The sequence below is a fragment of the Ambystoma mexicanum genome, chromosome 8 (assembly GCF_040938575.1).
Source record: "Ambystoma mexicanum isolate Mex_15411 chromosome 8, UKY_AmexF1_1, whole genome shotgun sequence".
Classification (NCBI taxonomy): Eukaryota; Metazoa; Chordata; class Amphibia; order Caudata; family Ambystomatidae; genus Ambystoma; species Ambystoma mexicanum.
In genome coordinates, this window is record NC_090929.1 from 674,669,853 (window position 1) to 674,689,640 (window position 19,788).

At 47.5% G+C, this 19,788-nt stretch overlaps 1 protein-coding gene across 5 annotated transcripts in view; it reads right to left on the reverse strand.

The window, feature by feature from the left end:
* PSD (pleckstrin and Sec7 domain containing) overlaps positions 1-19,788 on the reverse strand; it is a 1,402,592-nt gene that overhangs the window by 918,103 nt on the left and 464,701 nt on the right. For all 5 annotated transcript variants that reach the window (XM_069610471.1, XM_069610469.1, XM_069610470.1 and 2 more), the window contains exon 5: positions 17,478-17,927. In XM_069610471.1, coding sequence (XP_069466572.1) covers positions 17,478-17,927 — 450 coding nt within the window. The remainder of the gene's footprint in view (positions 1-17,477; positions 17,928-19,788) is intronic.

The following is a 19,788-nucleotide window of genomic DNA, read 5'->3' on the forward strand; positions in this document are numbered from 1 at the left end:
ACTCCTGTCGTGAAACCCTTAGAGGCCATTGCTCCCTGCACAGAATGTGCCCCGTATCTACTCAGGTCAATATTTGCCACCTGCATAATCTCTTTAACCCATCTGGCTATGGTGGCTATAGCTGCTGCTTGAAATGGTTTCCTGCGTGCTATGAGCAGTTGCGTGGTGCCGGCTGCTCTATACTCTGCCGTCCTGCATTCGTATTCTTTGATGCAGCTCACTACGCGCAACTTGGTCTTGTTTGGAAAGTATGGGTAGTAGACTGAAGAAGTCCCTGTCTTAGTTCTCTTGACAATCGAGAAAGCAACTCCTTCTGGCCCAAAGGATCTCCTATTTATCTCTAGTGCTTTAACATCTGATACGCATTTACAAGATACTAGGCATAATAGCATCGCGAGCTTACCTGACAGCTGCTTAAGGGACAGGTTCTTATTCGCCGGCCAACCTTCCAAAAGCTGGAGGACTGCCGTCACGTCCCATACTGTATTATATCTAGGCTCCAGAGGGACCCTAAATCTGGCTCCTCGAAAGAGACGTACCACCGCTGGGTGTTCACCAGCTGGCATGCCTTCAATCGGCAGATGTCCTGCTGAGATCGCTGACCTATACACTCCTATCGTGCGGAAAGCTCTTCCGTCTTGTAACAACTGCACCAGAAAGTTCAGGATCACGACTACAGGTGCTGAAACGGGATGAGCACTTCTCCCTCTACACCAGCTAGTCCATTTGGCCAAAGCCGCGTCGTAGCTCCTTCTTGTGGAAGGAGCCCAGGACTCCGCAATGAGCTCTGCAGCTTGCGTCGAAATGCTTGGCAGCGCCCAACGTCTCCTGATATCCTGCACGCAATGAGCAGGAGTGTCCCACTCACTCTCAGAGGATGATATGACCCAACTGGGTCCGAGAGTAGCTGTTCTCCTTCTGGCAGTACTTTCCGCTGGTCTACCAGGACTTCCATTAGCGTCGGGAACCATACTTGTGACTTCCACAGTGGTGCAACTAATAGTAGTTCTGCTCCCTCTCTCCAACATTTCGCTAGAACTCTGTTCAGCATCATGAAGGAGGGAAAGGCGTAATGCGGACCGCCTGTCAATTCTTGCAGGAAGGCGTCCGTCCCTTGTGCCTCCGGGTCCAGCCTCCAACTGAAGTAGTTGGCTGTCTGTGCCTTGAGTCGGGAGGTAAAGAGGTCTATGTGTAATGACCCCACTTCCGATCAAGTGTCCGAAACACTGTCGGATCCAGTCTGTGAGCTAGCAAGAGTTCCAGTCCGCCACTACGTTCAGCTCTCCGGGCAGATACTCTGCCGTCACTGACGTCTCCGACTGAAGGCAGAAGTGCCAAAAATCTTTTGCTAGTTCGGCTAGCATCCTGGATTTCGTCCCGGCCAGGTGAATTATGTAACGGACAGCTGAGATGTTGTCCATCTTCAACAGCATGCATGACTTCATCTTGCCTTTCGTGAAGACCTTGATCGCGAAAGACCCTGCTAGTAACTGCAGACAGTTCAGGTGCATACAGAGCTCTTCTTCGCTCCACTTCCCTCCTGTCTGTAGGTCTCCACATTGAGCTCCCCTGCCCATGCGACTGGCATCGGACTCTATGATCAGGTCTGGCCGATCTCCGAAAATGGCTCGCCCATTCCAGGTGTCCATATTCTTCAACCACCATTCCAGTTCTGTTATGGACTCTGGATCCAAAGGTACTAACAGATGATATTTCAAGCCCTGCTGCAAGTGTCTTATTTTCAATCTCTGCAGCGCTCGGTAGTGTAGAGGCCCTGGGAATATGGCTTGAATGGAGGCTGCTAACAGTCCCAGTATCCTCGCTAGTACCCTGAGGGAAACTACTTATTTCTGTAGACATACCCAAATCTCTCTTTTGATGTCTCGTTTCTTTCGAGCTGGAAGCTCTAGTGTGGCTTTCCTGGTATCCAGGATGAACCCCAGGAAATCTAATCTCTGTGCTGGGGTGGTGTCTGACTTTTCCACATTTAGTAGGAATCCCAGTGACTCGAGCAAATCTTGTACCCATCTTGTCTGGTAAATCAGCGTTTCTCGGTCCTCAGCTAGCAGAAGCAGATCGTCCAGGTATATGATCAACCTTATACCTTTCTCCTGGATCGCTGCTGCCACTGGCTTCATCAGTTTGGTGAAGGCCCATGGAGCTGATGCAAGACCGAAGGGCATCGTCTTGAATTGCCAAAATTGCTCTCTCCAATGGAAAGCTAGGAATGTCCTGTATTCCTTCAAGACTGGGACTGTCAGGTATGCATCCTTTAGGTCTAGTCTTGTCAGCCAGTCTGCTTCCCTGAGGGAGTCTCGGAGCTGGTGTATGCCCTCCATTTTGAAATGTCAGTAAACTACCCAACCGTTTAGTTCCTTCAGGTTTAAAACTGGTCGCACCTTCTCTTTCCTGTGCACTAGGAACATATTGCTTACGAAACTGGGAGTATGCAGGCATCTTTCTATGGCCATTTTCTGGACGAGCTGAGCCAGTTCGTAGTCCAGACAGCTCTGCTCTGTGTGTGCCAGGCATTGTTGATGTGGCCTGCATGCTTGGACTGGTGGTTCTATAAATTCTAACTGCAGTCCTCTTACGGTTTGCAATATCCAGGCATCGCTGGAAAGCGCACACCAGTTTTCCCAAAATATGCCAGTCCTCCCTCCCACCAGAGGGTAATGAATTACTCTTACCTTGCGTGAATCCTTGGCCACGGCCGGCTCCTCTTCCTCGGCGTCCTCCCGGGAAGCGACCTCTGGTTGGGAAGAAGGAGTCCTGCTGACAGTTCTCCCAGTATTGCGCTCTGGGATTAGGGGCCCTTTTGGCTCCTTGATTTCGACCAGCCGCCCGACCCCTGTGGCGACCGGTCCCGCCAAAAACTCTGTTCGGGAAAATCTTTCGGATTGAGGCCTGAGCTTTCTCCAATGAAGTGTATGTACCGACGAACCAGCCCATCTCTTTCCCAAATGTCTCGCCAAAGAGGAGGCCCTGCGCTGCTTCTCCTGCCTTGTACGGGATGAGGTCGCTGAGCTTGGGGTCTATTTTGAGCAGTAAGCCTCTTCTCCGTTCTAAGGCAATTGTGCAGTTGACGTTTCCTAGCAGGCATACTGCTCTTTGTGCCCAGCTTGCTAGGGCGTCGGGATCCACTTCCTCTCCCGTATCTTTAGCTCTCTCAGCTAGGTCCATGATCTTTGCCAGTGGCCCAGCTAAGTCTAGCACTTTTTCCTGGCAGCTCTTCCAGGACCTGTCGATACCTTTCCGAGGGTCCTTATTGGTCTTGGACACAGGGTCCAGCTCGGGGGCCTCGGCTACTTTGCCTGGAAGGTCTGGTCTTGGGCACTCTGCTCGGAGGCGCTGTCTCACCTCCTTGTCGAGAGCTTTCCTCAGTCTTATGGTCATGTATTGAGCAACCCCGGGAGATGGTTGCCAGTCTGATGACCTCGGGTTTTGGATGTTGTCCGGATCAAACATATCTTCCTGACCTGCTCGAGGTGTTTTTCTTTGCGGGCTCTCTTACCCCCGCTGGGTCTGACCCAGTCGTCTCCCACTGTCTCTTTCCCATCGTGGGAGGACAGGTCACCTTCCACTGCCTCCTCTTCCGAGCCCGGGTCGGCTTCTCCTTCCATTTCTTCCCCAGGAGTGGGGGTCGTGAGGTTCGGCACTGCCAGACGCTGTAAATATGCTTCTCTGAGCTTTGCGAAAGTGTCGATAACCTCTGGGGCCTTTTCTTTTGCCCCCTCCGAAGGGCCCGGGGGGTCGCAAGAGGCTTTCCTCTTTCGGGCCTTAGTACTCCCCGTAGTACCTGCGTCAGAGGGTTCTTTGGGCGTGCACTCTGTCCTTATGGTGCTATCTTCGCGCTGGTCTAGGATTGCTTCCAGATTTTCCAGTCTATCTTGTAGGGATTTCACCCCTTGAGCCGCAGCGTTCAGTAGTGAATTTCCCAGCACCTTCTTGAAGCTGGCACCTAAGTCCAATGACTGCTCCTCTTCGCTCCATTCAAATTCAGACATTCTGGGAGAGTGCTGTGTGCCTGGAATACCTGAAGCAGGTGTCTGAGGACGCCCAAATCACTAGCTTGGCTTTAAGTGACGGTTCAGATCTTCTCACTGTCTTACTTTACTCAGTATCCTAATTTGAGATTTTTTTTTTAAAAAAAATGTTTTTATATAAGTGGCTGCACCGGACTCTTGTTGTAAGAAAATGCCTGTGATGGCTTATTTCGTCTATTTGCCCTGTGAATGGGCGGCTTGGAGGAGGCTTTGCACCTCTTGCTGTGTGTGGGAGGGCTTTTGCTCCAAATTCGCTTTCAGCGTGTAGCTGTGATGAATTCCTTAGACGCGCGGTGCGTGTATTGCTGTGTCAAGCTTGCTTTTACTTTTCATTTATTGAATGGTCCCTGCTACGAACACTGCCGTAGTCGGAACGAACACTGCCAGGCCCGGCTTCTCTTTGTGCTCTTCGCGCTGCGTTGCAGGGGTAATGCGACGCGGAGTTCGAGCGCAGAGATTTGGCTCTGCCCTTCCAAAGGAGGGGGGCCGGAGGGCCTCGGCGCTGCTGGCTTCCTCGGAGGATATCTCCAGCTCCCGCGGGAGCAGGGCTAAGCCCCTGGAGTGGCGGTCATACGGCACGGGGCCAATGCGCTGCGGGAGCCTGCATCAAACTGACTTGGTGTAAAAAAAAAAAGTACGATAAAACGCGCACGAATTTATAACTACGCGCTCTGCTACTACGCGCTAAGTAGTTTTATGTATAGATATATCCTGCCTCATCTAGGCTTACTCCCCATCACAAACAATGTTTGAATTCACTAATCAAGTCCCTAATCATGCGTAATAATAACGCCCAGAGATACTAATTCAATCAACATCACATGTCATATAGGGAGATGAGCTAAATAGTACTTATCTGCTTTAAGAGCAGTAAAAGAGGAGGAGCTCAGGGGAAGGAAGTGGTCATAGCTCAGCATGGAAGGAGATGTACTACAGAGACTATGGGGATTGTAGTTCTAAAGAAAGAAAAGTCACTTTGGACATTTTTGAAGTATTGTTATTGGTTTGTTGAAACTGCTGAGGAGTAGTGATAAAAGAAGTGGAAGCATAATGCTCGCCTCCAGTCTTGTCATAGAATGGCATACTAGCCTGAGTCAAAAGGGCATTGGGGGTCTTTATTTGGGACTGAGGGTTGTATTGACTGTTAAGGCCTGCAGCACCGAGCATTATCGACATTACCACCCAGTTGTAACTGGGTGAGTGACGAGTGCCAGACAGCGCAGCAACGTCCTAGAAAAACAGAAGGGAGCGCTCACGTAAGACGGAGCAGGGAAAGCAGGGTGATCATAAGAAAGTGCAAAATGGCAGGAAATTTACATGATAGTCCGGGAGAAAAGGCATTCACTGGAGCAACACCAAACATCTGCCCCATTCTGTCCGCCAGACACTGTCAAGCTCCCTTCCACGAAGGCGGGGCTGGATGTGGGAGGAGTGAGGAGAAGGCAACAACGAATGGAGAGAAACGGAAGGGCAGCTGTGAGGAAACGGTGCAGAACAGGGGGCGGGGGACGTACGCAGATTCCGCCCGTGTTTCCTGCAATGTGACTGGCTGTCTCAAACAGCCATGCATTAGTAGAGAAATGGCTTTGTCACTCAAACGACTGTGTGGGTTCACTTGAACAAATGGCGTCAGAGAACGCTGGTCGTTTGCCCAGCATGGCCTTGGTATTCAGATCCTTTAATTTTGACACGTGGAATCACACATTGTTTCTCTCTGTAAGTATTTCCTTGACATTTCTTCCGATTTATGCTGAACCCGGACTCAAGCGAACGCGAATGCAGCACATTTATCTTATGTTCTTGTAGGTTGAATACTTGAGTCATAACAACTAGCCTTGAAAAACACCTACGTGGGTTGAAACACCAGTTGGCTGTCCTTATGAATTATGTGCTTGGTTTTGAAATGTTTAAACAATTAGTCACATTAATATATTTGTTCTGCTTTATTATTTACTACATTGATATTTGACCTTGGTGCTTTAGTTGTATGGGATAATTGATGTGTTATAACTTGTACATACATCCATAATGAAGGTATCAGAAATGTGCTAGTGATGTTTTCTAAATACACTTCAATGAATCTGATTAAGAATCGAGGGGCTGCACTCGGGAATCCAACTGTGAACATTGAACAGGACCCAGCCTATACAGACTGGGATTGCTTGGGGAGAATAGGGAGGGGGTGAATGGAGGGGATATGGTTTTCATTCAGTCATAAAAACCAGTAGTTATAAGAAATGCACTTTTCACAGAGGAGTCAGTGCAATCAAAGGCCAGCATGACTTTACCACCACGACTGCCACCTTCATGCCACGCAGGTGCCCCGTTCACAGTTGTATTGGAAGCAGGTTGTCAATCAAACTCCACTGTCCATATCCAAGTGGCTTGTGTTTCCAGCCACAGCAAATGTCATTGTGCCAAATAACACTCCACTATCCACACCCATATTGCTTGTGTTTCCAGCCACAGGAAATGGCATTGCCTCTAGCAACTCAACAATTATACAGCATGGAGAAAGGCAAGAGGAGGGGTGAAGACATTTAGAGGCTTATGTGGCCGCTTTTATACTTCAAAGAAAAAGGAAAATTGGGATTGTTTTTGAGAGCAGAAATATTTCGGAGCTATAAACTGTCTAAGGGTGACCAGAGAGACCCAAGATTGTTCAACGCCAAACTACACTAGATCTGATTTTTCCTAGGGCTGCTGGGCCTGCCACTGGCTCTAACCTTCACACTCACATTTTAAAAGCATCACCCAAGCTAGGTTGGGTAATGTGAACAAATCTTCTGAAAAATGTATTTCTTAATAACATCTACCTCAAAAAGTTCATCCTAAAAAACATAGTACGGGCTAATGGGTTAAAAACAAAAAAACTAGAAAAGGGTGGGGGCAAGAGGAGGTGGAAAGTAGAGCCCATGGGGGTGGAACCCCAGTTAAATAACCATGGGGATCCCACCAGGTAAAGCCACCAGTTTTGGCTATTGTGAAGGCGTGGGATAGGTTTTCTTTTTGCAGGCACTGCCATAATTGTACAACCTGTCAATAAGATAACAGCTGAGAAATGGTGTTAGTGCCTGCCCATATTATGGAAGTGACTGACAAACCCCACCCAATGCTTATACAAGAGACAGAAATGTTGGCTTTTCCAGTGTTTGTTATTAAGAGTAACAGATATAAGGACACATATATCAAGTGACTGAAAAATCATTTGGTTACAGCATTTTCACTATACCAAGAGCTGTTTTCTAGATGCAGTTAAGCCATTGCCATTTCAGAAGACTGCGCAGAAAGCACACATCTAGCTGAAAGAGATCCTGGGGATATGTTTTGAACGGGAAGAGGGCGTAGTGGATGGAAATGGCCATAGGGGCTGGCATGTCCATGGGCAGTCAATGGGTGGGTATGCAACCAAGCAGCAACCACAGACTGCTCCCCCGCCTCACATACCATCGCTCTAATATCCACGGTTCCCATGACAACAGTCTCAGCTTACGGCATCACCCAATAGACAAACCCAAAAAAAGACCAAATTGAGAAGAGGTTATTGTTAAGCAGAATCGTATGCAGTACCCTTTGAGAACACCACACACAATTAAGACTACAAGTGACAGTACAAATTCACCTTTGGTACAAGCTTGTACTACACAGTAAAGTGGTAACGATGGCTGCGCAGCCAGACATATCTCAAGAGTAAAGTGAGCAGTATCAATAGTTACACAAAGGACAGCAACTACTATGGTTCAAACAAACTCTGACTCAAGGTTTCTGAATAAAAGAATGCACATTTATTTACACATCAGTTGTAAAACAATTCACTAAAGTAAAGCAGTAGAAAAATCACACTCTTAATATACTACACACTACCCAATAGATTCTGGACAAGTTAAGCTCAAAATGGCACTCCAGTAATTTAAAACGGAGGGAAAGACAAGGGTAGACAAAAATTGAGCAGCACCAACACGTAGATAAGTAGGGCAATCTAGAAAAGGCTACTACAGTGAGGAAATCAAATCAAGAGGCCTGAGACAAAGTCAATGGACCAGAGTCTTTGCAGAGGATCACACAGTTCAAAGTAGTTCGCGGTTAAGTCTTTGCCAAGAGTTCGCAACGAAGTTGGTCGGAAGAAAAGTTACTTTAAAGAATAGAGCAGGACAAGCCCTCGGATTGGCAAAAGATTTCAAACACTTTCACCGCGGTCGGACGGAACGAACAACCGAGTTTCAACAGTACCTTAAATGAAGAAGAAGGCTGTAGCTGAGGCAGACGTTCCTGGCAGGTCCTGCAGGCTCACGTTTCCTGAGCGACTATTGGACTGACATGAAGTAGGAAGACTGGAGGGTCCTGCACTGCCTATGGAAGAAACCAGCAGCAGAGCAAAGCAACGAATAAAAGGTGCGCTTCTTAAAACCCAAGCAGGGTCCGGTCCTCCTGGCTATCCGGTTCACTGTAGCTGTGCACAGCAAATTCGACCAGAGGAGGGAGGCCTGGCTTGCAGTTTACCGAACTGGTTGATCACACCAGCTCAAGGGGAGAGGATTCCTTGCAAATCTTCCTTGTCGTCGAAGTTTGGAGATTCGGACCCACAGCAGGGCTTCAACTGAGGTTCAGTCATGGTAGAGGTCCTCTTCTGTCAGCTTCTCTTCGGTTCTCTCGATCCAGTGGCGACTCTGCCTTCTCAGTCCCAGAGACCTGCTTTTAATGCAGTTTTCCCCCATTCACACAGCCTGGCTGTCAATCACACAGCAGGGTGGCTGTCCCGGCGGGACAGTCACCACAGCCAATCATACAGAGTGCGACATGGGTCTCCAAGGAGACCCTGTGCAGGGAGTCTCAAACCCCTCCCTCACATCCTGTCCCCCTCAGACATTCAGGCGCCTAACGAGGGCTTCTCTGCAGAAGCCCTCCAAAGGACGGTGAACAAAGGAACCAAACCTGGTTTGGCGCGCAGAGTAAAACACGAGAAACACCTTTACAAAAAGAAATGGTGAATAAACCCAGCCGGAACCAAATAAAAGTAAATGGGGTCCAGCGGATTTAAGTTCGAGGCTACTAACTTAGCCTAAAACAGTACCAAGGCTATTCAAATAGACTGCGGTAGGAAAAATACGGTAGATAGCACTGCCACCAGCCAAATCTTAAAGAAAGCGGAACGAAATAATGTTCCATGAGAAACAGACAAAAAGGGATAACTATTAACCCTTTCCAGAACTCTATGTAAGATAGTTTGTACTGGGTCTGTGGATTTAAAAAGACTAATAAAGTCAATGGCAACTTTACATGTTCTGTGAGACAGTAGTGAGTCCCAGAAAATTGAGTTTAATGTGGCAAGTCTGAAAAAGACAACCCTGTGTCACTGCACTGAGGGTGCTGTGTGGCACACAGTAAAAAGATGATGCCTATGGAGTAGGTGAGGCTCCACAGTCTATGAACACAAAAATGTTTAACACACAGAAAAACACATCTAAGAGTGGGAAAAAAGGCTCACACTCTTACCAGATGAAAAAAATAAATTCTAGAAATCCAGCAAAGCTGCTGAGGGACTCAGTAGGTAAGGGAAATTAGCCATTCTGGAGAATTCTCCCTAACAGTTATTAGGAGACAGGTTTTTACAAACCAATGTTTTCACGTAATTGTGGTCTAACTAAATGGTGGTCAGGAAAGAAACATCATTTCGAAATTCCCGTAATTGACACAAGGCTGTATGAGTTGGCAAAACTCCAAGTAGAAGCAAGAGCTTAAGCAGGAAATTTGAGGGTTTGCCGGCGGAGAGATGAACTGCATCTTGTTGTCCGTTTGCTGCTGAAACTGTCTCGGTATCTATAAACTCTTAAGAAATGTGGATAATTAGAATATATGGATCGATCAGGAGATTTAGGTGCAATCTTGTTACCCAAAGGTGCAGCCTAGGATGGACCCAGATACTGCGGGTATATATTACACACTAAAAGTACTATCAGTTGAAAAACTGTGCAGCAAAGCAGCAGGGGGTCATGGGGGGTTTCGCAGAGCTAATGTCTGAGTAAACAATTGTTCCCACCTTTCACATGTAAAGGACCGAATCCCAAACCTTACCTGCAGGAGACAGGGTTGTTTTGCTGATATTCGGCTTAACGCTTTATTGGCACAGCATTGGTTCTGGTAAGATACAACTTTCAGCAAGGTGAGTTCTTCCCCAACTCGAGGAATGAGAATCTCCTTAATGCCAATATGACCCTGAAATGTCCAGGCGTCTGATGCAAATGCTGGGTGTCAAGAGGCCACCACCACAATGCCACCTATATTTGGGCAATACTTTTCTGAAACACCCCAGGGGAAGGTGGTGGTGCAGAGCTCTACAGACACTGCCATCTTTGGCCTAATTTACCATAGGACCTGGACATGCTATGGTATGGTACGGTATTGTTCATTTGTGCTGAGGCCCACAAGTAGCTTTGGAAGTACACCGACAGCCAAATATGCACTAGAGTGCTTGCGGTGTCTGGACATAAAGAGCACTGGAGAACCAGCTCATCTTCTTATGGAAATGTTCCCTATGCCAGTCCCAATCATACGCATCATGTCAGTGAAAACTGGTATTGGTCGAGCTGCTCCTCTGAATGCAGCCCCTAAGGCCTCAGACTAGCAGCCAACACTGGGTTTACGTTTCAAAGGTGGCTCCGCGCACAGAGCTAAGGGATGCACAGTAAACTCAAGAAACACATATTTCATCCAAATACAGGGCCTTGGTTGAGGACTTATACACAAAAATGATACAAAAACATAATAGTAAGAGATTCTCTTCTAACCCATGTGCATGTCCCAACTTTCATTATTTATTTGACCCTTTGATTGCCTTTTCCTATACCTTTGTGATAGCAGCCATAATACGCAGATATTTCTTCACCTATACAACGATTAGAAAACGGGATCACTCGCATAAGACATGCATTACTTACCGTAAAAGCATTTATGATGATTGTATCTGCTTAGATTCACATGCTGTGCATAGTCCGACATCCAGTGGTCACTGCGGAGTATTGCATTTTGTTTTTCGTACTCGAAAAGGGGACGTCGACATAGGCGTGTCTGTAATACTATCCCTATAGTGATGTGCACTGTACCCAAAAACCCTAACGCGTCGAGGTCCCTCTGTTTGTATTTTTTCCTCGCCCTGAGGGCGCCTTCTAGGCCTGAGTGAGTACATAAAAGAGAGAGAAAGTAATAAGATGTCTATGTTCCTTCCATCCGAGCTGGGAGGAAGGGTGGGCGCATGTGAATCTAAGCAGATACAATCATCAGAAATGCTTTTACGGTAAGTAATGCATGTCTTCTGATGTTTGTTAATCTGCTTAGAATCACATGCTGTACATAGACTAGCGAGCAGTACCCGAAGTTGGAGGTGGGTTGTGAGAAGGAAAGTAGAGAAAAGATGTCTTAATACTGTTTGTCCCACCTGGGAATCAGATCTAGAATGGGCATCTAGACAGTAGTGTTTTGTAAAGGTGTGTACAGAACTCCAGGTTGCCGCTTTGCAAATGGACTCCAGAGGGACATTTGCAATGAATGCTATGGAAGCCCCAGTGCCTCGAGTAGAATGTGCTCTTGGCTTGAAGGGAAGTTCTCTCTTGGCAAGAGTGTAACAGAGTGACGCATTGGACAATCCATCTAGATATAGTGGACTTTGAAACTGCATCTCCTTCTCTTCCTGCCACCACCGAGACAAAGAACTGATTAGTCTTTTTACGTGGTCTAGTTCTTTCGATATAAAACATGACCGCTCTGCGCACATCAAGTGTGTGCAGGCTTTTTTCTCCCAAGTTTGATGGGTTTTGAAAGAACGTTGGTAGTTCTATAGACTGGTTGACATGGAATTTCGAAATGAATTTTGGTGCAAACCTAGGATGTGGGCGTAGAACCACCTTATCCTTGTGAACTGTTACAAAGGGGTCTAGTATAGAGAGCGCTTGTAGTTAACTTACTCTGCTAATGAAGGTGATAGCTATTAAGAAAGCTGTTATAAGAGTGAGGTTCTTAAGTGTTGCTTTGTGCATGGGTTCGAAGGGGGAGCCCATGAGCCTGGTTAGTACCATGTTCAGCTCCCACACGGGAGCTGGGTTAGATATAGGAGGGTGGATCCTCTTTACTCCCTCCATGAAGGCTTTAATAACTGGAACTTTCCATCATGAGACCTTATGTTGAGACGTGGTATATGCGGAAAGTGCGGCTAGATTAACTTTAATAGAATTAAAGACTAACCCTGTGTCTAATAAGTGAGTCAGGTAAAGCACAATCTGTGTGGGAGAGCAGTCAACGGGGTTGATGCTCTTTCCTCTACACCATATGACGAACCGTTTCCACTTGCTGTAGTAGCAGTAACTAGTGTTCGGTTTCCTTGCTTCTCTAAGGATGTCCATGAATCTTTGAGAGAGATGCAAATGTCCAAATTCTATGACCTCAGGAGACAGGCTGCTAAGTTCAGGGTCTGTGGGCATGGGTACAGAGTCTTGCCCCTGTCCTGTGACAGCATGTTCAACGGGCAGGGTAGTTTCACCGGTGGAGACAGTGACATTTCCATTAGGTGAGCGAACCAGGGTTGTCGGGCCCACATCGAGGCCACAAGTATCATGGTAACTGGTTCCTGGTGCATCTTGTGCACTACATTGTTGAGAAGGGGAGTCGGGGGGAAAAGTGTAAACAAATTTCCCTGACCATGTTATCCAGAGACCATTCCCCTTGGAGCGGTTCTGGGGGTTTCTGGAGGCATAATCTTGGCATTGGGTGTTCTCCAGAGTTGCGAACAGATCTATTGCTGGGAAGCCCCATGGTGCGAAGACCTCAGAGACGATGCCTTCTCGTAATCGCCATTCGTACTCTGCGGGTAGACGGAAGTCTCTGCTGAGTTTGTCTGCCAGCAGATTGAGTTCCCCTGGTACATGTTGTGATAACAGGAACATGATGTGTTCGAGAGCCCATTTCCAGATGTTCTGGGACAGCTTGGACAGTCCTGGAGAGTGAGTGCCCCTTTGTTTGTTCAGGTAGTACATGGCTGTGGTGCTGTCTGTCAGGACCAACACTGTCTTCCCTTGAAAGTGTGCCTTCAGTTACTTGAAGACCGCCAGTAGTTCCAGCAGATTTATGTGTTTGGACGCCACACTCTGAGTCCAAACTCTGTGTGCAGTCTGATGGGATAGGTGAGCCCCCATACTGTGAGGGATGTGTCTGTGGTTAGAGTGGCTTCCACTGTGGGGGTGCCAAATGGTTTCCCTATAACAAGGTTTTCCTTCGACCACCACCGTAGCGAGAGAACAAAGGCCTACGAGACCACCACTAGATCGTCCCATTGTCCGCTGGCCTGACACCACTGGCTGTTGAGCCACTCTTGCATTGGGCGCATGCGCAGTCGCGCGTGAGGTACCAAATATATACATGATGCCATCATTCCTAGCATATGCATTGCCGTGCGTACCGTCACCTCTCGACCGGCTACATATTGAGGGATCTGAAACAGCATATTTTGGACTCTCTCGTTGGAGGGGAAGACGAGGGCGTCCTTTGTTCGAATTAGAGGCCCTAGGAATTGCTTGACCTGGCTGAGGTCTAGGCTGGACTTCTTCTCGTTGATGGAGAAGCCCAGTTGGAACAAAAGGTCTACAGTCTTTTGGGTATTTGAGAAGCATGTCTCATAAGAATCCCCGGTTATGAGCCAATCGTCGAGGTAAGGGTATACTGGAATGGACAACCTGCGCAGGTGGGCCGCTGTCACTGCCAGTACTTTTGTGAATACCCTCGGCGCTGACGCTATGCCGAAGGGTAGCACTTTGAACTGGTAGTGTCTGCCCTCTATCATGAACCTGAGGTATTTTCTGTGCGCTGGCAACATTAAAATATGAAAGTATGCATCTTTCATGTCCAGTGTTGTCATGTAATCTCCCTGTGAAAGTAGGGGAATTACCTCCTGTAGGTCACCACGTGAAATATTTGAGGTTTGACAAATTTGTTCGCTGGGCGCAAATCTAGTACAGGGCGCATGGTTAGGTCCTTTTTGGGTACAAGGAAGTACACTGAATAAATACCCTCCATTACCTGTGATAGAGGCACAGGGGATCTGTAAGTAGGGGACCGACTGAATTCTATGCAGTACCCGTGGGCTATAGTTGACAATACCCAGCTGTCTGTTGTTATTCCCTTGCATGCTGGTAGAAAAGATGTTAACCGGCCCCCGACCGACGACGCATGGAAGGGGACCCGAACCTTCGAGTCATTTGGTGTTGGTAGCCAGGGAGCCTCTAGGAGTGGGGCCCGACCTCTTCCCTTGCCATGATGTTGTCCTCTCTGAGCGTATTGGCTGCTAGTTCCTTGAGTAGAGGACCAGTTGCCTGCTGAGGAGTATTGTTGTTGTTGTTGTTGCTTTCGTTGGCCTCGAAAAAAGCGTCTGTTGCTGTAACCTCGCTTATTTGGAGGCCTTCAGATCTGGTCTAGAGTTAGCAGTCTCTAGCGCGTCATCCACCGCCTTACCAAACAGGTTGGAATCCTCGATTGGTTTATTGATGAGTGATGACTGGGTCTCTGGTTTAAAACCTGAGTTCCGGAGCCAGACATGACGCTTGAGAAGTATCCCCTGAACTAAAGACTGGCCTGCCGTTTCCGCAGCATCTAGTGTGTTCTTGATGATGCTTTGGTTAACCAGGGTACCTTCCGTTACAGTGGCTAACAAGGGAGTTCGTAAGAGCTCAGGGACTTCTTCGGGGTCTTGGCTTAACTTTCCCCATTGGGCATCCGCATAGCTTGCCAGTAAGGTATTGTTATTGGCAATTCTGGTGGAAAAAGCTGCCGAGGCTGTAATCCTCTTTCCCAGGGCGTAAAGTTTCTTTCCTTCCTTGCCTGGGGGTGCGTCGCTAGTAGATAGCGGAACCCCTGCCCTTGTGGTTGCTACTACCATGGAATCCGGTATTGAGTGATCCTTAATGTATAATGGGTCAGAGGGTGAGGGACTAAACAGCTTCTCAATTCTAGGGTTGACCCCTCTAACCAACGCAGGTGTTGATAACGATGGAATAAGTTGTCTTTTGACTGAGGCGAGAAGGGGAATGGCCTAGCTAGTGGGTGTTTTCTCCTTGATGATTTTTTCTACAAAATCTATTTCAGGAGTAATTTCCCCTGTATCAATCTCAAAATGTGCTGCTGCTTTACGTAGTAGTGCATTGAAAGTAGGTTGGTCATCTATAGGTGACCGATTTCTAACTGGTGTGGTTTGAGGAGAGGACAGGTCCAGAACGTCAGGGTCTGTCGACGCTCCTGGGGTCCGCCAGGGCTGTGAGCCAACTCCATCTGGGTCTTCTTCGAAGCCCCCACCACCAATGTCTGAGTCTTCCTCAAAACCTTCTTCTTTTTCTAGGTTTTGTTGATCTTCAACATTTAGGAACTCCTCATCCTCTTGGAAGTGAGAGTCTTCTTCAGTGAGGTCATATGTATTAACCCCCTCTTGAAGTGGGTTAAACAGTCTTGGGTATTTAGCCCTAGGTTCTTCAAGAAGTACCTCTCTTGATCTCTTGGGTCTTACATGTGCAGGGGTGGACATGAACCTATCCAGCTTATCCATACATGATTGGAATCTTTCTAAAGTCCATTCGGGTAACCCAGAACGGTCTGGAGGCGTAAAGGGAAGCTCTTCCGCCTGAAGCCGTCTAGCTCTTTCATATAACGTCGAGGATAAACTCCCCTCGCCCCCTGAGAAGCCTTCGCGTGGGCTAGGTCTTTCCTTTGAAGTAGGAGGAGGTTCCTGCCTGCCTTCCGATTGTCTCGGCGTCTCCCTGGCTTTGTGAGCGGGGCTCGGCGAATCCTTTGCCGCCCGTCTCTGAGCGTCAGTGGAGACTATACGAGCCAAGCTCTCGACGACTAAACAGTCCGTCGAGGGTTCAACTGGCATCGTGTTAGGAGGCGCTGAGGCCTTGTCGCCGACGGGTGCTCTATTACGAGGCGCGTTGTCTGTTGTTTTAGTGGTAGTGCCCTTATTTGTGGACAGCCCAGTCGCAGGTCGCGGTTGCGGGGAGGGCTTACGACCCTTACGGTCCTTTAAAGTCTTTGGGCAAAGAAGTTTACAGGCCGCACAGCCGTCCTCTTTGTGGTCAAGGGGTGAGCAACGGTTACACCGTTTATGCTTATCCTTCCACGTGAATTTGCCCTTACAACGCGGGCAAAATCTAAAAGGAGTCCTCTCCATAGCTGAGGATACAGTTAAAAGTGATAACGACCCCGGAGGAAAGGGGGGTGAAAAAGAAAGGCATTCTTAGAAAGAAACAGAAGTGTCCCACGACCCCCACTCTCCCTACTGTATAGGCCGACGAGGCCGGGCCACGTGTTCGGCAGCGCTGAAGGATTGCCTCCGTCGAAATCACTGCCGTCGAAGGTCTTATTCGGCGGTGAAACAGCTTAGCCGTCAAAGGAGGGATTGATTTAACGTTATTTTAAATAAAAACGACCAAGGGTCGAGTAAATGGTATTAGCAATTTGTCTCTTGCGACCAGATTCTGGGCGGAAAAAAACAAACTCGACACGTGACGGATGTTGTGTACACTGCACGTCACTATAGGGATAGTATTACAGACACGCCTATGTCGACGTCCCCTTTTCGACTACGAAAAACAAAATGCAATACTCTGCAGTGACCACTGGATGTCAGACTATGCACAGCATGTGATTCTAAGCAGATTAACAAACATCAGAAACATATATTAACCTTTTAACTGCCATGCCCCCCCCCAGTGCCAAAACATCAGAGACATATATTAACATTTTAACTGCTATGGGTCCCCCCCCCCCAGTGCCAAGGCCTTTTTTGGTGATTTTGGTATTTCGCAATTCAATGTCTTCTAAAATTTTCTGTTTCATTAACCCCATTAAGTGTCAAGAACGGGGTATCTCGTCTTTGGCAACAGGGAGGTAATCCCATAGTATGGGCTCCCCTAAAGTGTTTTAGAAGCTGAGGCTGTGGGGTCTACTGGCAATATGACAGATTTCCCAACTTGCTGGCTGCTCATACATGCTAGTATTGCAGGTGCAGTATCAGATACATATCAGGTTCGACTTGCTATGACTAACACTGGCCTAGCCATTCTAGCTTTTTGGAGACAACCGGCTGCATAGAAATGTGCCCATTTTGCAACAGCCTGTATAAGAGTCTCGGGAGGATAGCACAGGGGCAACGCTTTTGCCTTGGAAGCAAAACGACGTGAACCACACAGGTTCAATCTCCGGGTCCATGCTTAGAAACCTCTGGGTATTAAGAGCGTTATAAATAGCCAATTATAATAATTTCTTGTTAGAAGCACATTATATCTATACCTCACAAATTCAAAAGGGTTTTTTGAAAAAGCAAGACATTTTTAGTGACATGTTGACATCATACCTATAAATATTAAAAACACAAGGAGGCTGTATCTTAATTTGACTTACTTCAAGACTACGGACTGCATCATGATGAAGCTGTCTTCAGACCGGCAGGGGCTGCGCGTCAGACCTCTGGCAGCACCATCACTTACACCAGGCTGCTCCTCCTCCTCCCTCTCATTCCAGGCAGGGTCAGTGGTGGAGCTGGTCCCGGAGTCGGGGTCGAGATGGGCCAAGGGTGCAAAGTTCTCCTCAATGAGGCGGGCATTGTGGCGAATCTGATCCTGTATGTCCGGCGTCAGAGTAGGGAGGTCAAAGGAGAAGAAACTACTCTGATTCATGCCAGGGGAAGAGAGAGCGTCAATGGAATCCAGGCTGGTGTAGGACGTCCCTTTGGCACGGTGGGACTCCATGATGGTCTCAAAGTGTTTGCTGAATGAGTCGGTGCCATCTTCAGAAAGCCGGAGTCCCAGCACGAATGGCACAGGGGACTTGAGAACAGCTTGGGCATCAGCCCTAGGGCAGGACAAGACAAAATAGAGTGTGAAAATGGGAATCAGTGGCATCTATTAAACATCCATTAAACATACAAAATAGCCCTCACAACACATACTCAGTGTTGAAACACAGAACTTTACAATACACTAGCGGAACACAAATAGCTAATCCACCCTGAGTGCTATGTACTCATGGCACAGGGGTTACTTCTTTTCAACCTTTGCTCTTTCTTAATATTATTGCACACCACAGAATTTTCTTATTCATTCACTTGTTTGTCTCCTTTACCTTTGCTGTGGGGGTTGTTTCTTGCATTCCCAATGCTTTCTGTGAAACAATATGCTCCAATTTACTCCTTCCCTCCACTGACTGCATCATAAATCTAGTTCTGGAAATGCTATTCTGCTGAAGAAAAGTCTCTTATGCCATGTTAATTTGCCACTAATCAAAATGTCTGGATATTGACCTCACCCATCCTCTCCGTCAACGTATACATATGTACCCTGAAGCCTCTCATTACGTGACTCAGTTTACACCATTGCCCGTGTTGGAGGCCCATCTTGGAAGTTATTCCACGCTGTCTTTGTCCTTCTTCTAAGGTGGACTCTACAGCTGCCCAGAAATCTGAAGAATGAGGCCTCGCCTGTTATCTGGAAAGTTTCAAAATGTCCTCTCTGATGCTGCAGTTTTCACCTCACTCTAGTTCATTCTTGACTGTGTTCAGTCTTCTGTTCAGTACACTGACACCTTGTACAAGGAATTTGCTCCTTTGCCAAAACATATCCCAATTTCCTCACCCTCTCTATGGTATCGCCAATCTTCCTATCATCTCAACAGCTCTTGAACCATTTATAGCTGAAGATGTGTGGACCCTTCACCACTTGATACCCTAAAAGAAAGTTATTAGCACAATGCACTGGTCAATGGTCACACCTTTCTTCTATATCAACGCATGGGACTAGAATGGCAGGTTACACTACCATTTTAAGTTTAATTTGCTAGACCGCCAAAGAACCTGGTCAAAATATGCCTCTGATCCCTTTCCATTCAACGCAAAGAACAAGTTACTTCTTACCTTGTAACGTTCTTTCGACGGGATGTTCCTCCGACGTATTCCTCATCTTAGATATCTCCTTCCAGCTCTGCTGGCCTCGGAAAATTTTTCTCTAGAGGGCGCTGCGCGTCGACGTCCTCCGAGTCTATGTCCCTCGACAGCCGCCGTATCGACGTCATCCTGCCTATAAAGGCCGCGCGCAGCGTCCGTTGCTCAGTTCCGTTTTGTAGCCCACAATAATACTTTCTGGACTAGACTAATCACCCTGAAGGAGCGTAAGCTGCAACAACACGGGAAGTAGAACTGCGGGGATGGATGGGAGGGTCGATGAGGAATACGTCGGAGGAACATCCCGTCGAAAGAACGTTACAAGGTAAGAAGTAACTTGTTCTTCGAAGGGATTGTGTCATCCGACGTATTCCTCATCTTAGATAGGCTCCCATAGCAGTATTCTATTATTGGAGGAGGGAGTACTGACTTCACGCTGTCTTCTATTGATGAATAGAATGTAGTACAGCCCTTCCAAACCTAGTCTCTTGACTGGAGGAGGAATCCAAATTGTAAAAACGTGTAAAGGTATGGACAGACGACCATGTAGCGGTCGCACAGATGTCTTTAACCGGCACGCCTCTTTTGAGGGCCGATGAAGCTGCATTACCTCTGGTCGAATGAGCCCTAAGGTTTTGAGGGGGCTCTTTCCCTGCCAGTTTATAACATTCCAGAATGGCTAGAATGATCCATCTGGAAATGGTCTGCTTAGTTATTGGTAACCCCAGCTTGTGACCTGCGTAACCTACAAACAGCTGGTCTGACTGTCTTATCCTG